This window comes from Peromyscus eremicus, chromosome 15, assembly GCF_949786415.1.
Source record: "Peromyscus eremicus chromosome 15, PerEre_H2_v1, whole genome shotgun sequence".
Taxonomy (NCBI): domain Eukaryota; kingdom Metazoa; phylum Chordata; class Mammalia; order Rodentia; family Cricetidae; genus Peromyscus; species Peromyscus eremicus.
In genome coordinates this window covers 81,505,952-81,533,768 of record NC_081431.1, presented here as the reverse complement: position 1 = coordinate 81,533,768, position 27,817 = coordinate 81,505,952, and the positions used below count along the sequence as shown (strand labels likewise).

General features: G+C 40.8%; 1 protein-coding gene across 3 annotated transcripts in view; it reads right to left on the bottom strand.

The window, feature by feature from the left end:
* LOC131925151 (contactin-associated protein like 5-1-like) overlaps window positions 1–27,817 on the bottom strand; it is an 898,625-nt gene that overhangs the window by 413,717 nt on the left and 457,091 nt on the right. For all 3 annotated transcript variants that reach the window (XM_059280428.1, XM_059280429.1, XM_059280430.1), the window contains exon 8: window positions 10,462–10,726. In XM_059280428.1, coding sequence (XP_059136411.1) covers window positions 10,462–10,726 — 265 coding nt within the window. The remainder of the gene's footprint in view (window positions 1–10,461; window positions 10,727–27,817) is intronic.

The following is a 27,817-nucleotide window of genomic DNA, read 5'->3' as shown; positions in this document are numbered from 1 at the left end:
ACGTCTCTTCACAGTTCTGTCTACTGAATCTTGAACTTTGTGCTCCATCAGACAGCTTGCTGTGACAGTCATGGCACTCTGCTGTGTTTATTTGCCCTCATTAATGGGATTTTCTTATCAACATGATTTTAGCTAAAACACTCAGCCATTAATGATAATTTAATTGAAGCTGAGGATAAGGTTCCTAGACTCATCATGCTTACTTGATGTGCAGATGGAGGCGAGATACAATGGCTTACATAAAAGGGGGCAATATTAGGGGAGCCACTGTTAATTGCAAGGCTGTAGACTCAAACCATCTGGCCACTAGTATTAACCAGGGAGAAAGAACACTTCCATCCTGTACCATGGCCAACTCTCATCTCTTAGCTTCAGTGGCTTGTAATTCATTGATGCTTCCACTGAGTACATCTCCTTCTTAAGTTTGACATACTCTACAACATACAATTGCTCTAATACAAATGTTTATTAAAATTCCCTCTAGTTCTTTTCCTTTTAAAATTCAACTCCATTCATTTATTGTGTGGTGACTGTGGATTAAAATATTGAATGTCATGAGCCAAAAGAGATTTTCCATTGTCTAAACTGTTTATCTCAGGCATTATTTTCATAATACCATAATGCTAACTAACAAAAGATTACCAGAATCATATTTGAATATGTGTCTCCTAATTCTCGATAGATGAACAAAAGGTATAGATGTGTCTTCTCTGGTAAATACAATACCTCCGTTACAGAACCATGTTATGAAACTTGCAAAGTTCCATTTTCTTATTCTATTTGTTACAGTAAAATGTTGAATTTGAGAAGCATGGAATCTTAGTTCTTAGAGGTTTTAGTATCTCTCAGTAACATTCTCAGCAGGGGCCAGACCTTCAACACAGCTCTCCAGAGTATAGTTAAGATTCAAAATTTAAAGAACCCACTTTAAATCACACGAGACTATTGACTGTGCTTGACTGTGTAAGCATGCCTATTTTGGCAGAGGACTTCTAGAACCTGGAGCATATTCTAACTGTGCTTAATGCAGAAGAGCTGAAGGAGCTGATACCATATCCTATGGGCTATAAGAAAATAAGACTGAGCTATAATCAGGGGTTTTGAAGATGAGGGCTTTCATATTTATTTTAAGGGATTTGGCACTGGCTACTCCTCATCAGGTTATCTTGGCCCATCTTCCAACAACAACTCTTGGTTTGATGACCTTCTTAAAAATATCAAGGGATGGGGTTGACTTACTTTTCTCTTTGAGGGTTAGCCAAAATGGCCATGGTCCTAGAATATTCTTTCCCTTTGGTGACAAAGGACAGAGATGTTTACAGGACTGGACTTCCTTGGCCCTCAAGCCAAACAGAGCTTTACTCAACAGTGCCCTGGCCAAAAGGCTTGAGCTCTTGTTCTTGAGTGTGACTCTGTCTTCAGTGGGGAGAGAAAAGCACTACAATAAAAAATTATTTTGAGGGCTGAAGTTTTGTGCTTCCTTTTTGTCCTATTCTTGCCACCTTGAGTTTTCCCATAAGAAAAGTAAAAATCCCATGAAGTGCTCATGTCTTTGAAGGGAATCACAGCAGTGCTATTTTTCCTTTTCTATTATTTAATGTTTTATATGACATTCAAAGCTGTTCCCCCAAGTCTTATTTATAAAATTAACCAAGGGCTTTCTCTTACTTTTATGAATCATCCTGTTCTCTTAGTACTCAGACTTAGACAATACCAGCTTCTATTCTAAGCATCTCTTTGAGAGCTTTTAAAATAGACTTAAAAATGTGGTATGGGTCTGTACATAGGGCCAAATAGGTGCCATGCATGGATGAGGTCCTGATTTCAGGTCCCCAGTGGTCTCATAAATCTAGATGAGGCAGCACTATCAGAATTCCCAGTACTCCAATAACAAATTTGGAGGAGGGAATGAGAACATTTCTGGAAGCTCATGGGCCAGCTAGCCTTATATACACAACAGAGAATAAGAAGATCCTGTCTCAAACAAGGTGAAAGTGAGCACTGAAACACAGTATAGTCCTCTGACTTCCACACATACACTGTGGTACACACCTGCCTGCAGTCCCCACATGAACACACAAAGAACAGAATCACACCCACAAAAGATTAAAATGATAGATTGTAAGCTTAGCATGGCAATTCATCCCTGTAACTCCGGTACTCAGAATTAGGCAAGAAGATTTAGAATTCAAGGATAGCTGGGCTATATAGCAAGGTCCCATTTTGAAAAAGAAAGAAAGAAAGAAAGAAAGAAAGAAAGAAAGAAAGAAAGAAAGAAAGAAAGAAAGAAAGAGGATAGGGGAGGGAAGAGAGAAAGGAGGGAAGAGGAGGGAAGAAATAAGGAATAGGAGGAAAGGGGAGAAAGGGGGAGAGAAGGAGAAGATAGAAGAGAGAAAGAAAGGGTAGAGAAGTGGAGGCTAGAGGAGGGAGGGAGAGAGGAAGGAAGAGAAGAAAGAAGAAAAAGCAAAGGTAGTGATATATGTTCATGCTCACAGAGAACATGTGCTGAGACTTCAGGACCACATGGCCTTGTGTCTCCACAGTGCATGGCAGTCTGTGGGGAGCAGTAGAAGACAGTGAGTTAGGAACACAACAAGTAAGAAGCCCAAGTGACTTTTTCTCACAGGAGCTTTGCCTAAATAGATTTTCCAGTCCTGAGTGGACTCAGCCAGACTCCTGCTGGACTGTGATGCTATGAGTGTGTTCTCTGTGCCTATGTTGTTTCTGAGTCTCAGAATGTGGACAAAGGTACAAAGGCCTGAAATGGAAAGAGCTCTGTGGTAGGGGTCAACGTCCCTGGAAGAGGGTTTCCCCTCATAGATGATAATCCCACTGCAGAATCATTGGGAATAAAAAGTATCTAAGATGGCATATTGATTAGTGGGGAAAGTACCTGCTATTGACACATGAAGACTTGAATGTAGAACACCAAAACACATGTAAAATCTGAGCTTAGAACCCCAGGCCTATAACACCAGCACTGGGGATGGAGACAGGTGGGTCCTGGGGGTTCGCTGGCTAGCCAATCTAGTCAACCCAGTGAGCTCCATGGTAAATCGCTCATCTCAAAAAACTATGGTGGAGGGCAATAGAAGAAGACACTTAATGTCCAGCCATGACACCACATGCATATACCACATACATGGTGTCTGACATAACACATGTCATGTGCAAAATTCTCACTGACTCTATATTGATGTACAAATCTACATATGACACTGAATAGCAAACTCGGTTAATGTAGACTACATGCCTATAAGAAAAAAGGAAACTTTCTTGCCATCTTGTGTGAATTTCACCAAATTACAGAATGAAAGAAAGACACAACTTTAGATCCTATAAATAGCATGTTTCTTCTTATTCCATCACAGTTTGTCCATAGAGCTTTCACATAAATCAAGGTCTTCTTTATACATGTTATTTAAGGGACTGACAGTCAAAACAATGAATCTTGGTAATTCAAGTCTAAATATGTCCTGTTTCTGTTTGATTTCACTGTCTTCTTTTGTCAAGGACAAGTGCTTGGGATTAACTGTCAACTTGATAGGACCTAGAATCATTTCAGAGGCAAGCTTCCAGGCACATCTGTGAGAGACATCTTAGATTAGCCTTTGTGTATGCCTATGGGGGTTACCTTAATCAGGTGGGAAGATTGTCCCACTGTGGGTGGCATCATTCCTTAGGTTGGGAATCTCAAACCGTGAGCTAACCACAAGCAAGCATCATCTGCTTCCTGACAGTGGATACAATGTGACTATCACCATCAAGCCCTCACTGCTACGCCTTCTCCACCATGAGAGACTGCAACCTGAAACGGAGGCAAAAGAAGCATTCCTCCCTATGTTTCTTATCTTTCAGTATTTTATCACAGTGACAGGCAGGGAATTGACCCAGAGAGAGCACGGTCTGATCCTTACAACTCCTTGTAGTTCTTTCTACAATTTCTTAGAGAAGAAACAAATAGGCCAAACCTGTAGATGGTTACATCTACACAAACCTGTCCAGTATTTTCAGGGAAGTCATCAAAAATGATATATTGCAATCTAAATGAAAGGTCTTGGTGAATGCCACTTTGGTTCCTTGAGCTCACCATCTAATTCATAAATATTTCTTCAAGATGTGCAAGTATTAAAATTACCCTATCACGAAGTTTGATGAGATTTGTTCATTATGGATCTCAGTGATAAGGTCTAGTGTGATCAACAGGGCCTGCACAATACTCACTGGATCTAACATCAACTCCTTGACAGAGAAATGGGGTCCTGTATCTCTCTTAATACTCACACGTATGGCTCTTTCAAGAAAAGAGACGAAGAAAAAAATACAAGGTGGGCATTATACTCTTCCTCAAATTCCATCCCCCTACACAATAGAGTTCAGATTCCTCCTATGCAGGGATTGTATTTACTTGACAAGCCTTTCTCTCACTTTCAGGGCAAAGGACCCCAAATATCTTGGAACTGCAGTGCCCTTGTAGGAAAAAATGTAAATAGAAAGGTAGCAGATAGCTCTGTGCTGTCCTTCCCACAAGAATCAATTTCCTTCTGAGACAGATACAAGAAACCCTGACTTAGTCACAGGTAGCTCTGGATACCCTGAGCTATTAATAAATAGTGTCACATTCTGCAGTACAAGGCACATTGTGTGTCAAGGGGAGACTTATTGGCTCTTAAAGCTTTCTTAAATGAAGGCTCATTAGATAAGAAGTCTGAGCATCATGAGGACCTAATGTGAAACCTCCTGTACATCAAAAGCCTCTGTAATCCCAACTCTATGGAAGGTGGAGACAGGAGGATCCTGGGTCATGGTGGCTAGCAGCTTAATTCCAGGTTTAATGAGAGATCCTGCCTTAAAGGAATAAAGCAGAGTGACAAAGCAGGTGCCCTGTATTCCTCTCTGACCTCTGTAGATGTGTAAAGGCACATGTAAACCCTGAACATACAGGCATGCACATATACATACACACAAATATGTTTACACACACACACACAGGTTACTGATGTAATTGCCATTTATGTGTATTTTACTCTCTCATGAAGCCAGTAAGCTCTCAAAAGGAACATTTATTTTCAAAGTAAGTTTGTTTAGAACTTTAAGGCAAGAAAAATCTATAATGCTCACTTTGGCTCTTTTAGTCCTCTCACCCTTTCCAAGTAGAAAAATGTGAGAACAAATAAATTCTTAGTCCATTTGAAAGACACATTAAGAGATTCAAATTTTGTAAAGTGTAGAAAAATGCTCTTGGGGATAGAATTATAGGCTAGCCTCTAACACAAGCTTCACCTGCTAAGTTACACATTTGGCTTCCTTCCATTTGTTCCAGAACTTGGGACACGTGTATGAAATGATACAACTCCTTTTTCTCCTTTATAGCTGGGTAACCCAGAAACTCTTACCAGCCTCTCTCAGCCCAAAGTGTGTGTAAATGGACTAATATGTGCTTAATAGTAAGTAGAAGCATTCCTGAGTTCTTTAGAAGACCCACCACCAGGGCCTGTACCATAGTGAGACTGCATTTGTGAACCAAGGCCTACAAATCTCTGTGCCATCTTACCAATTAGTGAGAGATAGCTCAGTGCCATCTCCCTTTTTTATTCTCCAAATAAGGAGGATCATGGTTTAAATTTTATAACTGTGAACATGAAAAATATTATTATTCAAAGTGAATAACTCGCCTCCATTAGCAGGAATCTAATAAATATTAGAAAGCTCCTCTGAATGTAGATTCACCCACAGTTTTTACAACCCTATGAGATAAGGCCCTTCACTCAGTATGGAGGGAGTGGGTATGTATTAATCAGCTTCTCAATGCTAAGTGTTTCAGGTACACTTTTCTCATTAATGGCTGTCATAGTCTAAGAAAGTCAATTTTATATTTGGGCATGTGTGTGTTTGTGTGAGGGAAGGGTTCACATGCATATGTGACCACACACATGAAAATCAGAAGACAGTCTTAGGTGTCACCTTAACGAACACAATTTACCTCCTTTGAGACAAGGTCTCTCACTGGCCTGGCACTTGCTGATTCAGCTAAGTTAGCTGGCCAGCAAGATCTAGGGATCCACCTGTCCCCAATCACCCCAGGATGGGAATACAATTGTACGCCACCATGGCCAGCTTTTTATGGAGTTTTGGGGTCAATAGCAGGTCCCTCTGCTTCAAATGCAAACACTCTTCTGACTGAGCCATCTTTGAAGCCTTGAAAGTAGAATTAGTTCACTTAAGCATGAACTGGACTTATTTCTTGGCATATGATGAATGGAATATGGCAGAAATTATAGGTTACCATGTCCAAGATTAGGTTACAAAGAGACTATGGCTTTTATTTGGGGAGTTGTCATTGTTATTATTGACTGGCAACTTGACAGGCTCTAGAACCAACTCAGGGCATGTCTGTGAGACAGTTTCTACACTGTGTTAATTAAGGTAGGAAGACTGACCGTCAGTGTGGGTGGTGCCATTCCACTGGCTGGAGTCCTGGACTGATTAAAAAGAAGAAAGTGAGCTAGGCATTCATCTCTCTGTTTCTGGACTGCAGATTCAATGTGCCCTGTCAGGTGCCTCAAGCTCCTGCCACCAAGACTGTGCCCTCAAACTACAAGCTGAAATAAACTCTTCTGTCTTGAAGTTGCAGTGAGAGACCCTGTTTCAAGAGAATAAGGTGGAGAGTGACAGAGCAGGACATGAAATGACCTCCAATGACCTCGTGTGTACACTGCCCCACCATACATACACACTTGAGGCTTTCCTATGGCCTGACCAGACTGATTATTATAATCTTTAATATTTAACTTGATTTTATCTAGTCTATCAGAGTAATGAAATTCACAGACCAATGGGAAAAAACTGCCATCTAAACAGAGAATAATACATTATAGTGAAATTTGTGGTGGATGATGGTCCACAGCACTACAATGGAAGATTTGACTTGGATTATTTATGTTCAGATTTCTCACAGGGTCTGTTGACTGATCCAGATGCCTCAGCCCCAACCTTGTCATATGGTCCAACCTCATTCAGTACTTGCCATCTAAGAAAAACATGTTACTTGATGCTACTTGATGACCAGGAGATACCCATAAGTCAATAGAGAATGTGGGAAAAGGTTATATTCTTCCATGTTTAGGAAATTCAGCTTAGAGGTTAGAGAGGCAGCTTTTGACTTCAGTGTGCACATTTCTACACAAGTGAGATATACACAACATGCAACACACACACAGACACACAGACACACACACACACACACACACACACACACACACACACACACACACACTTTAAAAAAAATAAGAGAAATCCAGATGGAAGATCTGGAGTACTGAAAAACAGAATTGCCTGCAGAGAAAAACAATGACATCATGAGGTTTGCAGACAAATAGATGGATCTAGAAAAAATCATCCTGAGTGAGGTAACCCAGACTCAGAAAGACAAACATGGTATGTACTCACTCATAGCAGGATACTAGATGTGGAACAAGGATGACTGGACTGCTACTCACATCACCAGGGAGACTACCTGGAAAACAGGACCCCAAGAAAGACACAGGGATCGCCCAATGACAGAGAAATGGAATGAGATCTACATGAACAGCCTGGACATGAGTGGGGGGAGTGAAGGGCGAGGGTCGAGGGAAAGAGAGCTTGGGGGAGCGGGAGATCCCAGCTGGATCAACAACAGAGAGGGAGAACATGGTAAATGAAGACCACATGAGAATAGGAAGAAGCAAAGTGCTAGAGAGGCCCACAGAAATCCACAAAGATACCCCCACAACAGACTGCTGACAATGGTCGAGAGACAGTCCGAACTGACCTACTCTGGTGATGGGATGGCCAAACACCCTAATTGTCATGCTAGAAACCTCATCCAACTACTGAGGGATCTGGATGCAGAGATCCATGACTAGGCCCCAGGTGGATCTCTGGGAGTCCAATTAGTGAGAATGAGGAGGGTTAATATGAGCGAGAATTGTTGAGACCAAGGTTGGATAAAGCACAGAGACAAATAGCCAAACACATGAACTATGAACCAATGGCTGAGGGGTCACCAACTGGATCAGGCCCTCTGAGTGGGTGAGACAGTTGATTAGCCTGATCTGTTTGGGAGGTATCCAGGCAGTGGGACCGGGTCCTGTGCTCATTGCATGAGTTGGCTGTTTGAAACCTGGGGCCTATGCAGGGTTGCTTGGCTCAGCCTGGGAGGAGGGGACTGGACCTACCTGGACTGAGTCTACCAGGTTGATCTCAGTCTGTGGGGAAGGCTTTGCCCTGGAAGAGATGGGAATTGGGGGCAGGCTGGGGGGAAGGTGAGGGGGGCGGGAGGGGGGAGAACAAGGGAATCCGTGGCTGATATGTAGAACTGAATTGTATTGCAAAATAAAAATTAAAAAAAAAAAAGAAAAGAAAAGGAAGAGGAAACAGAAAGAGTGTAAGATCCAGAAGGGATGGAGGACACCGAAGAAACAAGGCCCTCTAATTCAACAGGATGGATGCACATATAAACTCACAGAGACTGAGGCAGCATGCCCAGGACCTGCATGGGTCTGCAGCAGATGGAGTCCTAGAGCTGAAAGGAAATGTGGACACATGACCCCATCCATCCCTGACTCAGAAGCTGTCCCCAGTTGATAATCAAGGGAGACTCCCTGGGGGAACAGACTACTCTTAAGGGTAGACAGCATGCCCAACAGAAGGTGGCCATCAGAAAAGGAGCTCAAGGACATCTTTGGAGATTCTTTATCTTACAATCTCATGTCAATGCTTTAAATTTTTAATCTGTATATATAGACATACACACACTTGTATATACTCTTTTTACTCGGCATGTCTTTTGCATATATATTATGTCTTCCAGTTTAATGTTCTTATGGGATTCCTGAGTATGTGAATAAGTGGGTCTGTGCATCTCTATCTGGTTTTTGTATCTCTTCTTGGGCTCTTTTTCTTCTATTTGTTTGCTTTATCCTATTCTGATTTGTTAGTTTTTGTTCTATCTTATTATATTTTATTTTATTATTAAAAAAAAACAGATTGAGATTGAGAATCATCCACACAAGAATAAGAAGATGGCCCAGTCAATAAAGTGATTGTTATACACAAGCTTGAGGACCTGAGTTCAGATTCACAGAAATTACATTTAAAAAGCCACCATGTGCTGATGAGTATTTATAACTCCAGCTCTTGGGAGTCAGAGACAGGGGGATTTCTGGATCTTACCAAACATTCAGCCTGGTATACTTGGCAAGTTACAGGCCAGTGAAAACCCCAGTTTCAAAAACATAAGTAAGGAAAGGAAGGAAGGAAGGAAGGAAGGAAGGAAGGAAGGAAGGAAGGAAGGAAGGAAAAGGAAGAGAAGGGAAGGGAAGGGAAGGAGGGAGGAAGGGAAGGAAAGAGGGAGGGGAGGAGGAAGGGAGGGAGGGAGGGAGGAAGGGAGGAAGAAAAAAGAAAGGAAGGAAGGAAGGTAGATGGCATAAATAAAGGCTGACAGACAATACTCAACACTGACCTCTACTGTCTACTACATATGCACACATGCACTCATATCTGCACACACACAAGCATGCTTGAGGGCACATACACAGAGGCCAACAGAGGCGCATGCACACACACACACACACACACACACACACACACACACACACACACACACAGAAGACTGTGTTTCCCAAACCTCAGCCAATTTATGACCATTTAGAAAAGTTTCATTATATCCTGAGGCCACACATAACAGGATATACTTAATAACTTTAAAATGTATTTAGGAAATACAATTGTTAAAGCTCACTAATTAATATAAAATAGAACATAGGTACTATAAAGAAAATCCCCAAGATCTTATAGAAATATGACATGGAAGCCAGACAAATTCTAAACAAATTCTCAGCTCTATCATTTTGAATTATGTGGTTCTGGAGAAATTTTGGAACCCGCCATTTGCTAATGTGTAAAGTTTGAAAAACAGCCTTTTCCTGGAGTGACCATGGTAAAGATAATACTCAATATGAGAGATCTCTACACAGGACTAAGCAGACCACTCCACAGATGGTATAGAGGGTGCTAAATACTCCTGGATAAGAAATCTCATGTCCACTTTCATGACGATCCTACAGAGAAACAACTGAAGATTTGTGGAAGTACACGTGGTTAGTTCAGATGGTTTCTGTTTGTCTAATTAATGCATGAGAGGGAAAGAAACCCCCTTCATATTTATAGTCAGCTTGCCACCACTAGGCCATTCTTCATCCCTAAATATGAACTGGTGTGTTTTAGGCAAAAGCTCAACCTTGGTTGACTTAGGTTGAAGAGAAACCATTATAAAGAAAAGAAAAGAAAAGTGAGGAGGAGAGGTGGAAGGTGAAGCAGGAAGGGAAAGGAAGGGTAGGAGAGGAGGAAAATAGGAAGAAAATAAGACAGATAAAGAAGGGAAAGGAGGGGGGATTAAATGGAAGTCTGCAATGACTGTACCTGTAAGGATTTCAGTTCCATGTCCTGCCTCTTTCTTAATCAGGAGCCTCAGAGTCCCACCCTCCAGCATGAGCATCAGGGTCCCTGAGCCTTCAGAGAGCTCAGTGGACAGAAGCAGACCATCGCTGTTCCATGTTCGAAACTGGAAACTCACTGACAGTCCATCAATCTGGGGGGTGCCGGGCAGCAGCAAATAACTGCTTCTGGAGTTGACAAATGTGACGGGGACTATCTGTGGTTCTGAGCAGGAAAAAGTGACATTGCCCTGAAAAATAATAAAAAAGCAAACATATAAAAGCCATTTCTTATTCCACAATCTGACAGTCGGTATAAACAACCACACAGCGCTGACCTTAATTCCAGGATCTTTCCACATTCAGCTTCATGATCTTAAAGGGAAAAATATGTTATCTTTGCTCAGACAGACTCACAAGACTGCTTCCTGTTCATGTCCTAAGATCCCTGTGCTATCTATCTGTAAAGGCAGTCTGAGATTCCAGGGGGAGGGAGGAGAAAGAATCAACACTTTTAAGGAAACAAAAAACATAAAAATAATTACACTAAGACCCTGAGAAAAGCTGTATGGTGAGTCAACCATGTGACAAACTCTGGAATAGCATTGAAAGCAATACACATAGGAAATACTGTTACAAAGAGGAATGTGATAAAAGGGAAATTAATCCTGGCTCCCAAGGAAGAATGGCATGAAAAAAAAGTGATGAAAAGGTTTTCTAAGCAAATGATGTTTTCCTGAAAGTGAGGTGGGCAAGGAGAGGAAGGAATGTGCTGTGACTGTCAGTGTCTGCAGAGAATGCATTGTAAAACCTTGGGGAATTAGCAAAATGAAGTAACTGGGGAACAGCAGAGATATGGAAGAAGCTTGAAGGGATAGTAAATGCCAAGGACAGAAGACAGGGACAGAGACCAACACTAAAGTGATGTTTGCTTCATTTCAGACTTAGTAAGGATATTTGCTGTTACATGGGGTAGGAACTGCAGGAGAGGCTGAACATGGGAACTATAGGAGTGTGTTAGTTGGGGATGCAGTGAACTTTGCCGAGGGCTTGCCTAGCATACACAATACCCCTAATAAATCCCGAGCAGCACATAAGCTAGGCCTGGTGTTGTACACTGTAATGTCTGTTATCAGGAGGTAGAGGCAGAAGGTTCAGAAGTTCACCTTCACCTTGGGCTACTTATTGAGTTTGGGGCCAGCCTGGGCTACATGAGACAACAACAAAAAGAACCAGTTTTGACTAAAATAGAGAATGCAGTAAGCAGATTATTATTTGTAAGGACCCTTGTGCATCCAAACCAACAAAACAAGTTTCAAATTAGGAAGTTATGATGAACTGAAGAATGAATTTATGTGCTCAAACCCACATGTTGTCTGTTTCTGTAGAGGAATAGAGAAGAAAAGGCTGGACTACTGTTTGAACAGTGGAAAAGTGTTTTTTGTGAGAGCCATTTTGTGTTTGGATAACAAACTCTACATCCAAACATGTCATACCTTCATTTGCACTACACATCTCCTTTAGACTCTGAAAACTAATCTCCCCAGAAATGAGTGCCCCTCTGCTAATGTCATCCCAAAGCGCCACACATCACATCCCCTGCAGAGGCGTCCTTCCAAAGCCATTGAACAGCAGCTTTTGCATGATAGGGCTCAATTTCTCTGAACCTTCTACCCAAGCCAACAGTATTTGTGGAAACCAAGGAGGGCTCCTCAGGGGAGCAGACTATCTGGAGCAGCTGTCTGAAATTAATTTCCACCCAGGGTCCAAGTATCAGCATGAGATACTTAGTGCAGATCAGGAAGCCAGAAGTCTAACCCACAGTAGCACTTTCCAGGAAAGACATCCCCAGGCCTTGGATTCAGTGGGTAAGGCACTTGCTATGCAAGGATACCAACTTGAGTTCAAGTCCTCAGAATCCAAATGAAAATCCATATGTGCAGTGTGTACTTGCAATCCCAGAACAAGCAAGTGGATACAGATGTGCAGAGTGCACCTGCAATCCCAGAACAAGCAGGTGGATACAGGTGTGCAGTGTGCACCTGTAATCCCAGAACAAGCAGGTGGATACAGGTGTGCAGTGTGCACCTGTAATCCCAGAACAAGCAGATGGATACAGGTGTGCAGTGTGCACCTGTAATCCCAGAACAAGCGGGTAGTCAGTTTAACCAAATAGATTACACAAGCAGACCTTCTCCCCTCATTCATTGTCCCCAATCCCCACTTCCATCCTCATCATCACATCTCACCCCCCAACTTGGTCAGAGACCCCCTTCTGCATCAAAAGCCAAGCTATCCCCCAGAAGTTTAGACCTCAGCTTGGACAGAGACTCCCTACTAGACCATAGTACTTGTTAGCTTCCAGAAATTTAGACCACAACGATCAGAAATCCAAATGGAAAACAGAAACCCAGGAATAAAACATCCATCCAACAAAGACAAACTCAGAAACCAGCACCCAGACCTATAATCATCCCAAACTCAGATGCCTAAATTCCAGTTAAAGAACACAATCAACAACAGCTAGGACAATATGGTACCACCAGAGCATAGGTATCCTATGATAGCAAGACCTGAATATGTCTAAGCAGCTGAAAAACAAGACAACAACCTTAAAACTAATTTCATGAAGATAATAGAGGTCCTTAAAAGGGAAATTAAACAATCCTTTAAGGAAATTCAGGAAAGCCAGACATGGTAGCACATGCCTTTAGTCCCAGCACTCCTGAGGCAAAGGCAGTTGAATCTATGTGAATGTGAGGCCTTCCTGGTCTACAAAGAGAGTTCCAAGACAGCTAGGGCTCTGTTACACAGAGAAACTCTGTCTTGAAAAAGAAAGAAAGAAAGAAAGAAAGAAAGAAAGAAAGAAAGAAAGAAAGAAAGGAAGGAAGGAAGGAAGGGGGAAAAAGAGAAGAAATAGAAATAATTGAGGAAAAGACAAACAAAAAAATTGAAGAAATCAATAGATCCCTTACAGAATACCAAGAAAGCCAAGAAAAAGAAAGAAAGAAAGAGAGAGAAAGAAAGAAAGAAAGAAAGAAAGAAAGAAAGAAAGAAAGAAAGAAAAAACAGATGAAGGAAACTGTTCAAGACCTGAAAATCGAAATAGAAGCAATAAAGAAAATTCATACTGCGGGAATTCTAGAAAAGGAAAATCAAGGTTCGAAAATCAAAGTAAGCAAACGACAACTACAGATACAAGCATCACCAACAGAATGCAAAAGATGGAAGAGAAAATAAAAAATTTCATGTCTTGAAGATACATTAGAAGAAATACACTAATTGGTCAAAGAAAATGTTAAATCTAAAAAATTCCTAACACAAAATATCCTGGAAATCCCGGGCACTATATAAAGACAAAAACTTATGAATAATAGAAATAGAAAAAGAAATTCCAGCTCAAAAATCCAGAAAATATTTTTTTTTTTTTTTTTTTGGTTTTTCGAGACAGGGTTTCTCTGTGTAGCTTTGCGCCTTTCCTGGAACTCACTTGGTAGTCCAGGCTGGCCTCGAACTCACAGAGATCCGCCTGGCTCTGCCTCTCGAGTGCTGGGATTAAAGGCGTGTGCCACCACCGCCCGGCCAGAAAATATATTTAACAAAATTATAGAAGAAAATTTTCCTAACCTAAAGCATATCTTGCCTGTAACAGTTCAAAAACACCAAAGGAAACAGTTCAAGAACACCAGGAAAGAAAATTAATGTGCCACATAATAATCAAAACACTAAGCATAAAGCATAAAGGAAGAATATTAAAAGCTGCAAGGGAAAACTGTTAAGTAACATATAAAGGCAGAACTTATTAAAATTTTACCAAACTCCTCAACAGAAACTCTGAAAGCCAGAAAGGCCTAGACAGATGACTTTCAGATTCTAAGAGACCACAAATGGAAGCTGATACTACCATACCAAGAAAAAAATTAAATTTAAAGGCTAAATAGATGAAAAATACAAGATATTTCATGACAAAGTCAAAATTAAATAATATCTGTTCATCAATCTATCGCTACAAAAAGGTACTAGAAGAAAAACTCCAACCTAAGGAGGTTAACTACACACATGAAAACAAAACAAAACAAATTTAATAGAGCAGTACTCAAGCAGGAACTCTGTACATGAAAGTGTCTTGTTAAAGTGTCAAAGACTCAGAAAGCCTACATGGATCAATGATGTACAGATTAAATGTTATTTCTGGTTCCACATGACATGTTCAGAGGTAATGAAAACAACAATAGGTCCATCCTTTATTGTTTTTTCCCAGGGTCCGTGGAAGAGTCTAACAACCAGCTGAAGATTCTAATCTGAGGGATATCAAATGAATCTAAGCACACTGAGTTCTTTAGTCCATTCACTTTATTCTGCTAAGTCAGTTCTATCTACAGTTTCTTTTCTGTGCTCATACTTAGCTCTTCTCAGTCCCTTCTGTTGTTCTCTTCTCTCTACCTAGTTCTTTCCATCTTTGTCCTCATCTTTGTTCTTCTAAATCCATTACCCTGCTGTGAAGGAACCAGTATATATACACATGCAGTAATTCTTTGGAAAAGCAATGCGAGGCTTGAAGTTTTCAAGGTCTCAGAGAGAGGTGATAAGGATCCATACATAAAGCAATAATTGTCAGCTTCCAATTACAACCCAAAATGGGAGTGACTAAAGGGGAGTTCTCTGGTAGGGTCAACTAAAGGCTAAGATCAATTAGGGAATCTAGGAATAGCCCCTGGCTGAGGAGGAATTCAAACTTAATTTGTACAAGAAAGAAGCTTGGCACCTATGCCTGCCTGGCCTTGAAGGCAATCTCCTTGGGTCAGTGGGAAGTAACTACCTTGACTCAGTAACTAGCAAGTAGCTAAAAACATCATCCCAGGAATGTGAACTGTAAATCTCTTAAGTTAACGTCTTGTATAAATAACTTAGGGTGAAGGTAAGGAGTTGAGGATTTAATTGTTAGTGGTTCTTTTTTCTATCTGTGGGTGAGAGGAGCTGATGTTTATCTATGTGCAGTTTTGTCCTTGGAAAAGATACCTTTGCTGAAATACTTTTGTCCAGAGAATGGCTCTGGGCAGATTTATGTTAATGAAAAATAAACACAGCTGGGGAAAGTTATCCAATTACCCCAAATGTATAAGGAGAGGTGTGCCCACAAAACTGAGATGCAATCATGAGATTATATGTACACATAACATGGAAATGTATGGTAAATGGGGAGAATCAGAGCTGTTATTGTACAAGAAGTTTACAACAAGAGACAGCCAATTCATTCAAAAGACAGTAATTCCCTAACACCTTGTGTGATGATTTCCTCTAGCAGAACTCCTAGTTCTGATAGGTTGACCTTCTGAATACTAGTTGTCACTGCTGTATATTCCCATGGTCTTTTCTTACCAGAAGCTTTCAATACAGAGGGGATTGGCATTTGAATCAGACAGCAGAATGATGGTGTCTCTTCCTGGTGTGGCTGAATACTGTCTAATCCATTTAGTGTTCCACTATGGTACAAAGCATGGGAAAGATGCATTCATAACTCCCTTCTACCTAGTTTCCTGCTTGATCTGGGGTATCTCTTCTTCTCTTTTGTAGCTGTCAGCTGGGACTTATACTACCAGCCCAGCTTGCCAGTTTCTCCAACTTTCAAACTTCAGACTTGGGTACATCACAGATTTTCTTTATTCATTTGCTTATATCATATTGGGGGGCATGTCCAGATAAGAAATACCAGATCATAATAGTCCCCAGACAACGTAATCCAGTGGGCAAACTCATTATAAACAACTTCAACATCAGTCTGTCTTGTGTGTATGTGACTATCCTGGTGGGAAAGTGGGAAAAAAAGAGAAATTTATACCCCTCTCTTTGGCTACTGAACTATTTAAATAATGGACTCAAAGAAACTGAAACTCCTTGAGGAATTGCAGGATGGGAGAAAGAAAAAGCTGAAGGTTAATTTCAGCCAGAGTGGGAGCTTGTCTCTCTGAAAGAGATTTTTTACAGTTATGATAAGTTTTCTGACCACCTTGCAGGAGATACTGCAGCTCAAACCCTGAGGATGGGCAGATATGCTTAGCTATGAATGATGCTTGCCTGTTTTTAAATCTAGACCTCTTATTAAGATCCCACAGATGGATTTGAGGGGCACACTGGACCTCTTTACTCCTCATGCTAACATGGTCACATGGAATAGATCTCCATTCTCTGCTTTTAACTAATACTTTTTGTTTAATTGGCCTCTTGAATAAAGGTACCTGAGTCAACCTTGTCATAGCATAGGCTCTGATTCTAGCAAGTCTACACTTGTATGTGTGTGTGTGTGTGTGTGTGTGTGTGTGTGTGTGTGTGTGTGTGTCCGACTTGGTTCTATAGAGAAAGAAAGCTGACTAGTATAAATAGCAATGGGGGAAAAGAAATATTAAACTTATTTTCACAACATTTGCCAGTACACTTGAGTGAGTAGCAGAAGCTGGCTCCTGTAACCCTTTGCTGATACACTGAGTAAACTTCAATCAGGAAAGAACACAGGATTCCTAACTGCTAAAGGACTATCATCTGCCTTGTTTGTGTGTTACATCGTCCCTTCTAGAGTGTGAAGACACCCTAACAGCAAATGAAGCTTTTAACTCAGTCATCTTATCACTTGCTATTGTTTCTATGACAACCTGACTCATAAATGCACTTGGGGCCTGATTCCTCTACCACAGGTCACCTCTCCATATTTCACAGCCACCATCCTGTGTTCTCTCCTAATTTCCCTGTGATCCCTCTTCTTCATTCACACATGAGCTCTTTGTAAGAACCCACAGCCTCATGAGTCCTGATTTCCATGGTGGCTTACAAATGGTGTATTTTATCTGTAGACATTTCCATACTTCTAACAAAAATCTAGAAAAATTGTTTGCTACTTTTCAACAAATGTATAAGGATATAATAGTGTGACAGAAAGTAAGTATATGGAGACAGAAAGAGAGAGAGAGAGAGAGAGAGAGAGAGAGAGAGAGAGAGAGAGAGAGAGAGAGAAGGAGGGAGGAAGGAGAGAGATCAGGGTTACCATATAAAGAAGCCAGATGATAGAAAAAGATTAAAAAACTTTCTCAACCTGGGTTACTTGTAAAAAAGAAAAATTGCACTAGAAATGTCAGAAAATGGGTGCAGTGTTAATGATGCTTGGCCCAGAGCTTTGGAGCGCATATTTTCCATACAGAAACTTGACTTATATACATATGTGGATCACAGTCCATCACTCAGTAAGTCAGGGCAGAATCACAAGACAGGAGCCTAGAGACAGGAACAGAGGCAGAACCCCTTAAGGAAAGCTGCTTACAGATGTGCAACCCATAGCTTGCTAAGCCTGCTTTCTTAAAGGACCAAAGACCACCTGCCTGCCTAGGGATGACACCACCTGCAGTGGACTGAGCCCTCCCATACAAATCATCAATCAAGAAAATACTCCCACAGACTTGTCAACTGGCCAATCTAATATAGGCATTTCCTCAACTGAGGTTCCTTCTTCTCTGGTAATGTCCACACCCATTCTAAGCAGTGGCTTTTCCTTTCTTACTAAACTGTCTTTCTTCTGTTTCTCTGTGTCCCTGGTCCAATGATTTATGCTAGGACACAGGACAAGGAAATCTTGGCAGGCACCCTCTAAATCCCTATGTGCTCCTAAAACAATGGCCCATTAGAAAGTGAATACAGAGCAATTGTGCTTTAAATTTTGAGAAGAAATTGAGAGTGCTGCATTACTACAGAACTGGATTCTGGTCATGAATATTTACTGAGAAACCCACAATTTTTTTTTGTATTTTCATTATTTCCTGCTGTATTAGGAGAATGGTAACACAGGTCTTAATTCAGGTGGAAGAAATCATATGTAGTATTGGTCCTGTCTGATGCTTCTGTGTTTCCCATTCTTATATGAGTTTTCTTGATTGTAACCTAGGATGTTGGAGCAGATGGTTCTAGTATTCTCACAGGTTCCCCCATTCTTGGAGACTAAACACTCACATCTTTGTCACATCTTTTCTTTGTAGCAGGAGTTACATCTGAATCTTTCTTATTGTGGCAATGAGAAATCTAATTAAGCATTTACATCTTTTTTTTTTTTTTTTTTTTTTGGTTTTTTGAGACAGGGTTTCTCTGTGTCGCTTTGCGCCTTTCCTGGAACTCTCTTGGTAGCCCAGGCTGACCTTGAACTCACAGAGATCCTCCTGCCTCTGCCTCCAGAGTGCTGGGATTAAAGGCGTGCGCCACCACCGCCCGGCAAGCATTTACATCTTAAAAGGCATTTTTCTTGGGTGATACTGCATATAAAGAAGGACCATTAGGGTTCCATCCCAAATTCCTGACACATTGCAGGAAAGAATTCAATAATCAATCAATATGGCTGATAATAATGTGAGTATGCATGTGTGTGTACATGAGTACATGTGTGTATGTGTGCACACGTGTGTGCATGAGTGTGTGCATGTATGTTTGAATGTTTCCATAAAGTATCACCTTGGAAGTGATACTCTCCTTTTTTTTTTTTTTTTTTTTGAGCAGAGTCACTCATTGAGACTTGAGAGTTACTAATTCAGCTAGACTGGTTGGCCAATTAGCCCCAGACATTCTCCTATCCTCACCTCTCAGCACTGGCAGTGCAAGCACATGATACTGCACCCAGCTTTTTATGTGAGTGACAGTGTAGAATGCAGACCCCCTCACTTTCATAGCAGGCACATATTATGAGGTGAACTATCTCTCAGTCCAATGATATATGCAGATTAGCAGAAGAGGGCATAGAAAACTTAAGAAACAGTATTTTAGGTGCCCTCAGCAGGGACTGACAACCAACTGGCTGGCTATTCCTTCTCTCATCCCTCTTCATGCTGAAGTGTTTTCTCAGGAGAATGCTTGGTTAACACAGAACTCTAATAGAGAATTAGGGTGGCTGACTTCACTGGAGATGATGGAGTGAGAGAATTATATGCAGTAGCTTAGCAAGGTGCTGGTCCAGGGGCCACACAATTAAAAGCAGAGGAAACCAATGAGAGTGGGTACAAGTTCTGAGCAGGCTTCTCCTTCCAAATATATTCAGGTCATTCTGCCATCACAACTGAAGTGTGTCAAATGCTGACTGAAATCCATCCAACTAAAAGCTTTCAACTGTGGCAGAGGGGCTCATCAAAACAGAGATCTCGTAGTAATAGCACAATTATAGTGATTTCCCCCTGATTGATGGGTGGGATGTCATGACAGCAGCTCTTGTTGAAGGACTTCTGAGAGGGAGGACTGGGTACCATTTAAGTCTGTGTGATGGGGCTTCAGCATGAATCAAATGCATTGGCACTGGTCTTCTATACACAAACATCAGTTCATAAGATGTTGCTGCTCTGAGACACTGTGGACACTGACATGAGCTTATGTGTTTACAACTCAGGATAAGAAAACCCATCTGGTTTGTCTTTCCTGAAGACAGAATCATGAAACTCCTTGTACCATTGATAAAGCCCAAATTGCTTAATGAGACAAGTATATTTTCCTGTAGAACTCTCAATTGTAGATGTCAAAAATAAATAAATAAATAAATAAACTACTTTCTTAAAATCAAAATGACTTAAAACCTTGAGGACTCTTTTTAGTATTTCATCTCATTTATAAATCTAAATAATACACTTCATAAAATTAATGTAAATTGAGAGCTACCCAAATTCTCTATGTGGACATATAAAGATATGGAAGCATCTCTTTCCTTTGAGAATCCCATGCCTATGTTATTAGTGTGTCATCTTCCCAGAGTGTCATCTTTCTAGTTTTAATAAGTCTCCTACTATGCCTCATATTTGCTCATTCTGAAAATCTTTCCTCATCAAAGCCATAATTCTTGAGATTGATCTGAGTGGACGTCTCTGAAAAGACATTGTGCTTCTACTGGTGATGCTATGGTTCCACCCCTGCTGCTGACATTTCTAGAACATTCTGCACCCAACATGCAGTATAGGTTCATTGGTTAACAGCACTTCAGGCAGATTGCAGCATATTCGAGAAGTATCATTGATAGATTCACAACATGCCCCCACGGTTGGTTATGCCTGGTGGACCTAGACACTTCCAGCTAGCCAGTTCCGGGTCAAAATAGCCAGTTCGAGGTCAAAATAGCCATTCCTGGGTCAAAACGTCTCGCGTGACCAGGACCCTGTGGCTTTGCACTGTTGCATAAAGCACGCAGTGCAACCATGTGATCTACGCACATGAGTGGAGTAGCCACATGAGCCTGTGTATGCATGCGTGACCCAGCCTTTATAAGCTGGCGCCATATTCCCGGCTTCCCTCCTTTATGTACGTGTCTTTTTCACAGGCCTGTCACGTCTGTCTCTCTCTCTCTCTTATCTTTTTTTTTTTTTTTTTTTTTGGTTTTTCGAGACAAGGTTTCTCTGTGTAGCTTTGCGCCTCTCCTGGAACTCACTTGGTAGCCCAGGCTGGCCTCGAACTCACAGAGATCCGCCTGGCTCTGCTTCCCGAGTGCTGGGATTAAAGGCGTGCACCACCGCCGCCCGGCTCTCTCTCTTATCTTAATAAAACTCTTGTTAGTGGATTCTGTCGTGTTTCGTGACATTTCCTTGCAGGGTAAGAGTGCCACCAAATAACTAACAATCATAACTTATTAAGCTGAGACCAGAAGCTGGTAGAACTGAGACTTCTGAGAGACATTTGTAAAGAATAGATTACTGTGAACCCATTTTTTACCTTTATACTTAAACAGTACCCATTTGGGACAGAAAAGATTAAAAAGCACAGAGATAAAATAAGAGTGAATTCATACAGTAAGAATGCTTTACCAGGAAAGATTAACCTTGTTGAACTCTATAATGCAAGATAAGCAATGCTCTGTTAAGTCCACCTTCCTTCCTCTGCCCAGTTCTCTGTAGCAGCCTAAACTCAAGGTGGAGGGAGACGCATTCAGTGGTATTTCCTCCTCCCTTCACCTATCACAGTTTTTTCACATGCAAAGTTAGTGCAATAACACGTTATTTGCATGACACAGAGAAATCTAGCTAGAAGTGAGCTGGAAGCTTCCTCCCTGCTATGTATGCTGTTGGAGGTGGGGGTGGGGAAGTCATCAGCAGTCTTAAACATCTGTGGACTTCAGGAAATATGAGACCAATCTACAAGGTTGTATGTGTCCACTTGTGCATCAGAGGCGCTACTGTTACGGTGGTAACCACTTTCTGATTAGATTTGAGGTCTACACAGCAGCAATGAATTCACTCCTGCTACTGTAAACCTGATCAGAAAGTCATGGCCACGGAAGTGAGAGTCCATAAGGGAAAACTGAATATTGATGTTTAGCTAAATTGATATAACATCAATCTAACTTCTAAATTATTTGCATGTATATCCACAAACAAATGCTACTTTTATGCTTAATCAAAATAACCTCTGCTTACAGTGAATAATGTTGAGACCCACAACTGCACCAGATCCTGAGAATAGGGAAGATTGTTCAGCCATAAACAGGACACTTTTACTGTCTCCTCCATGGCTCAGGAAATAGTACAAAACAGAGGAGTGGGAAAGAGCATAAGGGTCAGAAAATAGAAGAGCTGTGAAGGTTTTTGTGTAAGACACAGACATGGCAGTTCTGAACTCATAGCAGCTGCAGATGCCTGCACTGAGTTTGCCAAAGAATAGACCCATCAGCAGCCAGGCACAGATGGAGGATGGGCCCTAGACCCCACCTCTCACTGATGAACTATATGCTACCAGTAGATTGAGGGAGGGAGGAGGCATTGTCTCAAATTTTATACCCACTATGATCCTACCTTGCTCCAAAGGATATTTCCAAGTTAATGGTCACACATGGCCCTGACTAAACTAAATGGGTTTCAAAACACAACTAAAAGTCATGAATCTAGATAAGAGGAAAGTAGGGAAGAGATAGGACTTGACAGGAATGGAAGAGAGATAAAAAAGGGTGAAGAAGAGAGCAATTAGAATGCATTATCTACATGTTTAAAATCATCAAAGAACAAAATCAATCTTATAAGATGAAACTATAGATGTCTTAGGGACAAACATATTTTATACCTGAAAATTTACAATATTTTTATGTAAATTAAAAAGAGTGTCTTAACAGGGATATAAGAGGTCAAGCCTGAATGAAACTTCCAAAGAAAGGTATAGAGCAATGCTCTACTCAGTGACTCCCTCAAAGAATCTATGCTTATAGAAAGAACTTTTCCAAGCACAGAAACCTTCCATTTTGAGAAAGGGGACTGCCCTTCCATAAGGTGTATAATGGTAGAGCCCAGACATGAATTAAAATCATCTCCACCAATCTCTGCACCAGGTTTGTTTCCTGGAAGCTGCACAGTGTTGACCCTGCTGACCCAGCTAGCACTTTGAGTTTAGTTGAGTTTATACACCTTTAGGACTACTTAAACTTTAACAGTGAAAGACAGCTGATGGAACTTTCCACTAGTGTGGCTCTTTGGCCCATCTCTATGTTGGAAATCTACCCTCTTTTCAGGTCTTATTTATTTGTCAATTTGTGTTGGCTTTGTGAATTGTGAGTTATGGCTGAAATGACCTCTGATAGAGTTTATCTATAATTCCCAAGTACGGGCAGTTGTTTTATCCTTGCCAAACTTTTGGCACAGTTTTGGATTTGTAAGTGCATTTTTTCTTGAACATCTCACTAGCTGAAAATCAATTTACTACCTACTAGTGACTCAAATTAAACACCCCATGGAAGATTCTGGAAAACTATAATGTTGCAGATTGGAAAGAAGGTGAAGAGGTTAAGGTTAAGAGTACTTACTGAACAATTGTGAGAAATGGTGTTTGTGTCCCAATATTCTTGTAACAAGCCAAGTGTCTGACACAAGCTTGAAGCTTCAGTTCTGAAGTGGGAAAGAACAGGACTGCTGGGCCTTGCTGACTCCCAGCCAAGCTGAGAAAGCATAAGCTCCAGGTTCAAGGAGAAGCTTAGTCAAAGGAATAGGAGAAGAGTGAATGGGGAGGACACATGATGAGTTCTTCTGGTCTTTGAACATGTGTGTAGATCTGCACAAATACATATGTGTACACTCAGACACATATGTAATTATGCAATATATAGTTATTGATGATATATAATACATAAATAAATATTTAAAAATAAGGAAGAAAACTGTCATATCCTTTGCATTAAATGATAACCTGGATATAAACTATAAATAAAAGCTAGAGATGCAAATCACTAATCTTTAGTCATTCTCAGTTGGACCGTTTGTTCAACTACCTCTACTACCAGCTTCTGCCTTGGGAACTTCATTTCACGGCAAGAGTGTAGGAGCTAGAGAGAGAAACATCAAAAATAGAATATAAAATAAGCCAACTGGCCAAGAAAAGACTAGAAGCCATTCTTTACAAATAGATTATGCTCAAGAGAAACCCAGGATATATAAACATGGGGAGGGTGAAGTTACATAAATATTCTACGAAGTGTCATTTGTGGCCTTGTGGCCTTGTGGCCTTGTGGCCCAGTGCTTCCGGGCTTTACTCTCAGTTCACCAGCCACTTCCCTTTTTTCATAAAGTATTCTCATTTCTATTTCTAATCATGTGTCTCTGGCCTAATTCTCTGGCCTGGGACATAAGAGCCTGAAAACTTTGTAAATGCATTGGGACTCACAAATATGTCCACAACAATTTCACCATTCAAACACTGATCATTTTTGGCAATAAAACTCTGGGCTGGACTGCAGTTACCTTGCAATAACACAAAGGGGATAATGAATCTGATCACCATTTAAAAAAGGCCCAAGGTCACAAATCAGAGTGGGCTGAGGTTAAGTTTAAGTAGACTAGTGAGTGACTAAGGTAGATGCTTCATGGACAGGATGGGCACATGGAGGTCAGATGCGCAATCCCTCTCTCTGGAATGCCCCAAATCTAATCAAAATGAAATGTGGAGACACTCCCTGCCCACCTTTCTTTTTTGCTCTGATTGGAGGTGATAAGTCAGGTGTGGCTGACACACTTTTGTTAAGATTTTTTTAATTGTGTGTATGTATGTGTGCACACAAATGCAGGAACCCATGGAGGCATAAAGAAGGCACTGGATTCCCTGGAGCTAGTTGCATTCTGTTGTGAACCACCTGATGTGGGTGCTGGGAAGCAAATTTGGGTTCTCTACAAGAGTGATACACATTCTAACTGCTGAGCCATCTCTCAGCCCTTGACTCTAATTTTTCAGACACCCCCACCCCTGTGCCCCAAGAAAGCAGACCCAGCTTGAGGTTTCTCTTACTTTGACTGATTTTAGATTTTGTTAGACAGGCTATTTACAGAATTCTATCACTGTGCTGAACAGTTATTTACAAAGACTGCTCAGTGTGGGTGTTTGTTGTGTTTCTAATCATCCCTCAACCACTACAACATGCTGCTGGGTAAAAAATAAAACCAGCAGTTCAAGGCTGAGCTTCAGTCACGAAGCACCAGGCGAAGCCAATCAAGCATTTATAAGCTAAGGAAAAAATGATCTTGATTCAATCTAATTTGTGGGGAAAGATTTCAAAGCCAGTTCTTGATTTTTTTTTCCAAAACAACTATAACCATTTCTGATTTGATTTATCTGAAAACTAGCCAGCGTGACTGGCATGCCACCAGCAAATGTAGGGAAAGACTGCCTGTGTGCTTCTTGATTTACAAATTCAGGGAGGGCACCGATTCAAATTAAGGCTCCTTTTCATGTCTGGGAGAATAATAGGCTCCTTCATAGATTCATTTATTTATTCAACAGATGTCTATAAGCAGCTCATGCCAGGTCAAGCATGGTTCGCAGGCTAAGAACAGAAGTCTGGAGAAAGTCATGCTTAGATATTGACCACCTGAAGTTTTCATAGCAACAGAATGAGGCTCAGAGATTATGCAGTCACCACCGGGATCAAGAGCCAGGAGGGTGGAATGTGTCTTCATGTGACAGCAAGTAACAGGGCCCCAGGAAGTTTCTTTTGATTAGAGCTCTGTAGACAACTAGGAATGAGTCGAGCTGGGAGCAGAATTTGGATGAAGAAGCAAAAATGAAACATAAACCAGAAAGGTGTCCATTATAATTTGAGAAAAAACAAGGTGCTTGGCATCCAGATAAAATGGATGCTAATGCTCTGTTTCTGTAAAAGGAGGTATTCCAGCTTAGAGACCATGCTCTTCAAAGGTTCAATTAAAGGACATCTAGGGGGAAAATATCTGTGATATTGTAGGGAGAGCTCCACCAATGGACAAAGTGCATAAAGGGAAAGGAGACCTCCTTGTAATCCATTCCTCTGGTCTGTCAGTTCTGCCAGACACAGACCAAGCAAAGAGAGACTCACAGAAACTGGATACTGCCTTTGGTCTTAGATTCATTCTCTCTCTCTCTCTCTCTCTCTCTCTCTCTCTCTCTCTCTCTCTCTCTCTCTCTCTCTCTGTGTGTGTGTGTGTGTGTGTGTGTGTGTGCATATTATAAATCTCACATTGAGGTCAGAGAACAATTTGCTGTGGGAGTCAGTTGCTTCCTTCTACTAAGTGAGTTGAGAGAACAGAACTCATGTGGCAAGCCTCTAGATACTAAATCATCTTGCAAACACTCCACCTTAATTTTTTAGGCAGAGTCTAACCCAGAACCTGGAGTTTACCACCATGCCCAGATTTTTACATGGGTGCTGGGTTCTGCACCTGGGTTTTCACACTTCAATGGCAGGTACTCGACAGCCTGAGCCAGCTCCACAGTGCTCTGGTTCACCTTTGTCTTTTCTACTTCTTTTCTGTCACAAATCTCTCCCCAAAGATGGGACTTCCGATTCTGTTTTGATTCCCCAGCCATTGACATCTCGGTTTAGAGCCTAAATTTTGCATTTTTTTCCTCTGGTGTGCTAAAAACAAAATTTCTATCAAAGCGTTTAATGTTTTCAAATTATTTTGACCCTCACTGTAAGACAAAATCCAGAGAAGATTTGGGGATTTGAAGATGGAGGGAGAGATTGAAATATAGAACCGTGATTAAGTTTAAAAAAACTTAGTTTTAAATTAGAAGATTAGCAAAAGCAACTTTATTCTGAGTACTTCTTTTTAATGTTAATTAAATGTATTTAGCTGATATTATAAAAACTGTATATTAATAGGACTCCTACTTTATGATGCATCAGTATATGAACATATCATATAAGATCTAAGTCAGGTTAAACTCTATTCTGAGTCCTCTTTAATTTCTGTTGTCAAACAGAATAAAGGTATTTGGGAATACAAGTTAAAGAGCTCCAAAATATTAATACTCTTTTAGACATACCCCTCTCACTTCTAGAAATTTGTTCTAAAGGAATAATATGAAGCTTGATGAAAATTTATAAACTAGACATTATTATTTATAGTAAAATAAAACTGCATCTAGAATTACAGGAAATGTTAAGTAAATACTTATATATACATGTGGTAGGATACTTTTCTACATGAAATTGTGATAGATAGGAAAACATAAAAAAATTTAATATCAGATTGAATGAACTGAATGCAGATCGTACATATGAGTCTGTAAGTATGCATTCCTATTAGGAAAAAGGAATAAAAATCTGATGGATTTTCTCAAAGGTGGATTTCACTGGGTAACAGAATCATGGCAATTTTCATTGTTGTAATTAACATTTCCTATATTTTCAACACATTGAAAAGGAAGAAGCAGGGACTGGAGAGATGGCTGAGTGCCTAAGAGCACTGCTGCTCTCCCAGAGAACCTGGGTTCCATTCCTAGCACCCATATGGCAGCTCACAACTGTCAGTAATACCAGTTCCAACGGCTCTTCTGCCCCTTCTGGCCTCAAAAAATACTGTGTGCATGTGGTGCACACCCTGAATCCTTCAGTCATGTATATGCAAGTAGCAAAGAGGACAACACATGAGTAATGACCAAATCACGGGGGGCGGGGGTGCTAGTGGAAGGGAATAGTTTATGGTTTCTTTGGGTTTTTTTTGTTTGTTTGTTTTTCTAGTTTGTTTTTGAGACATGGTCTCATACTGTAGCTCACTGAACTTAGATGTATGAGAATGTCTCCTGAAGGCATGAACCACCGTACTTGAATTGTAGTTTCTCTTCTAAATTACTTTTTTTGGATTATGGACAAAAATAATTACATATGTACAGGTGCACGCATATGAATGTGTATGTGTGTGTGTGCACGTACACGTGTGTGTGTGTGTGTGTGTGTGTGTGTGTGTGTGTGTGTGTGTGTGTGATTGTATGCAGGTACATGTGCACATGGAAGCCAGACATCAATATTCAGTTATCTTTTTGAGTAGATTTCCCTCCTTTATTTTTGAGACAGAGCCTCGCACTGTTCCTGGCACTCATTAATTAGCTGG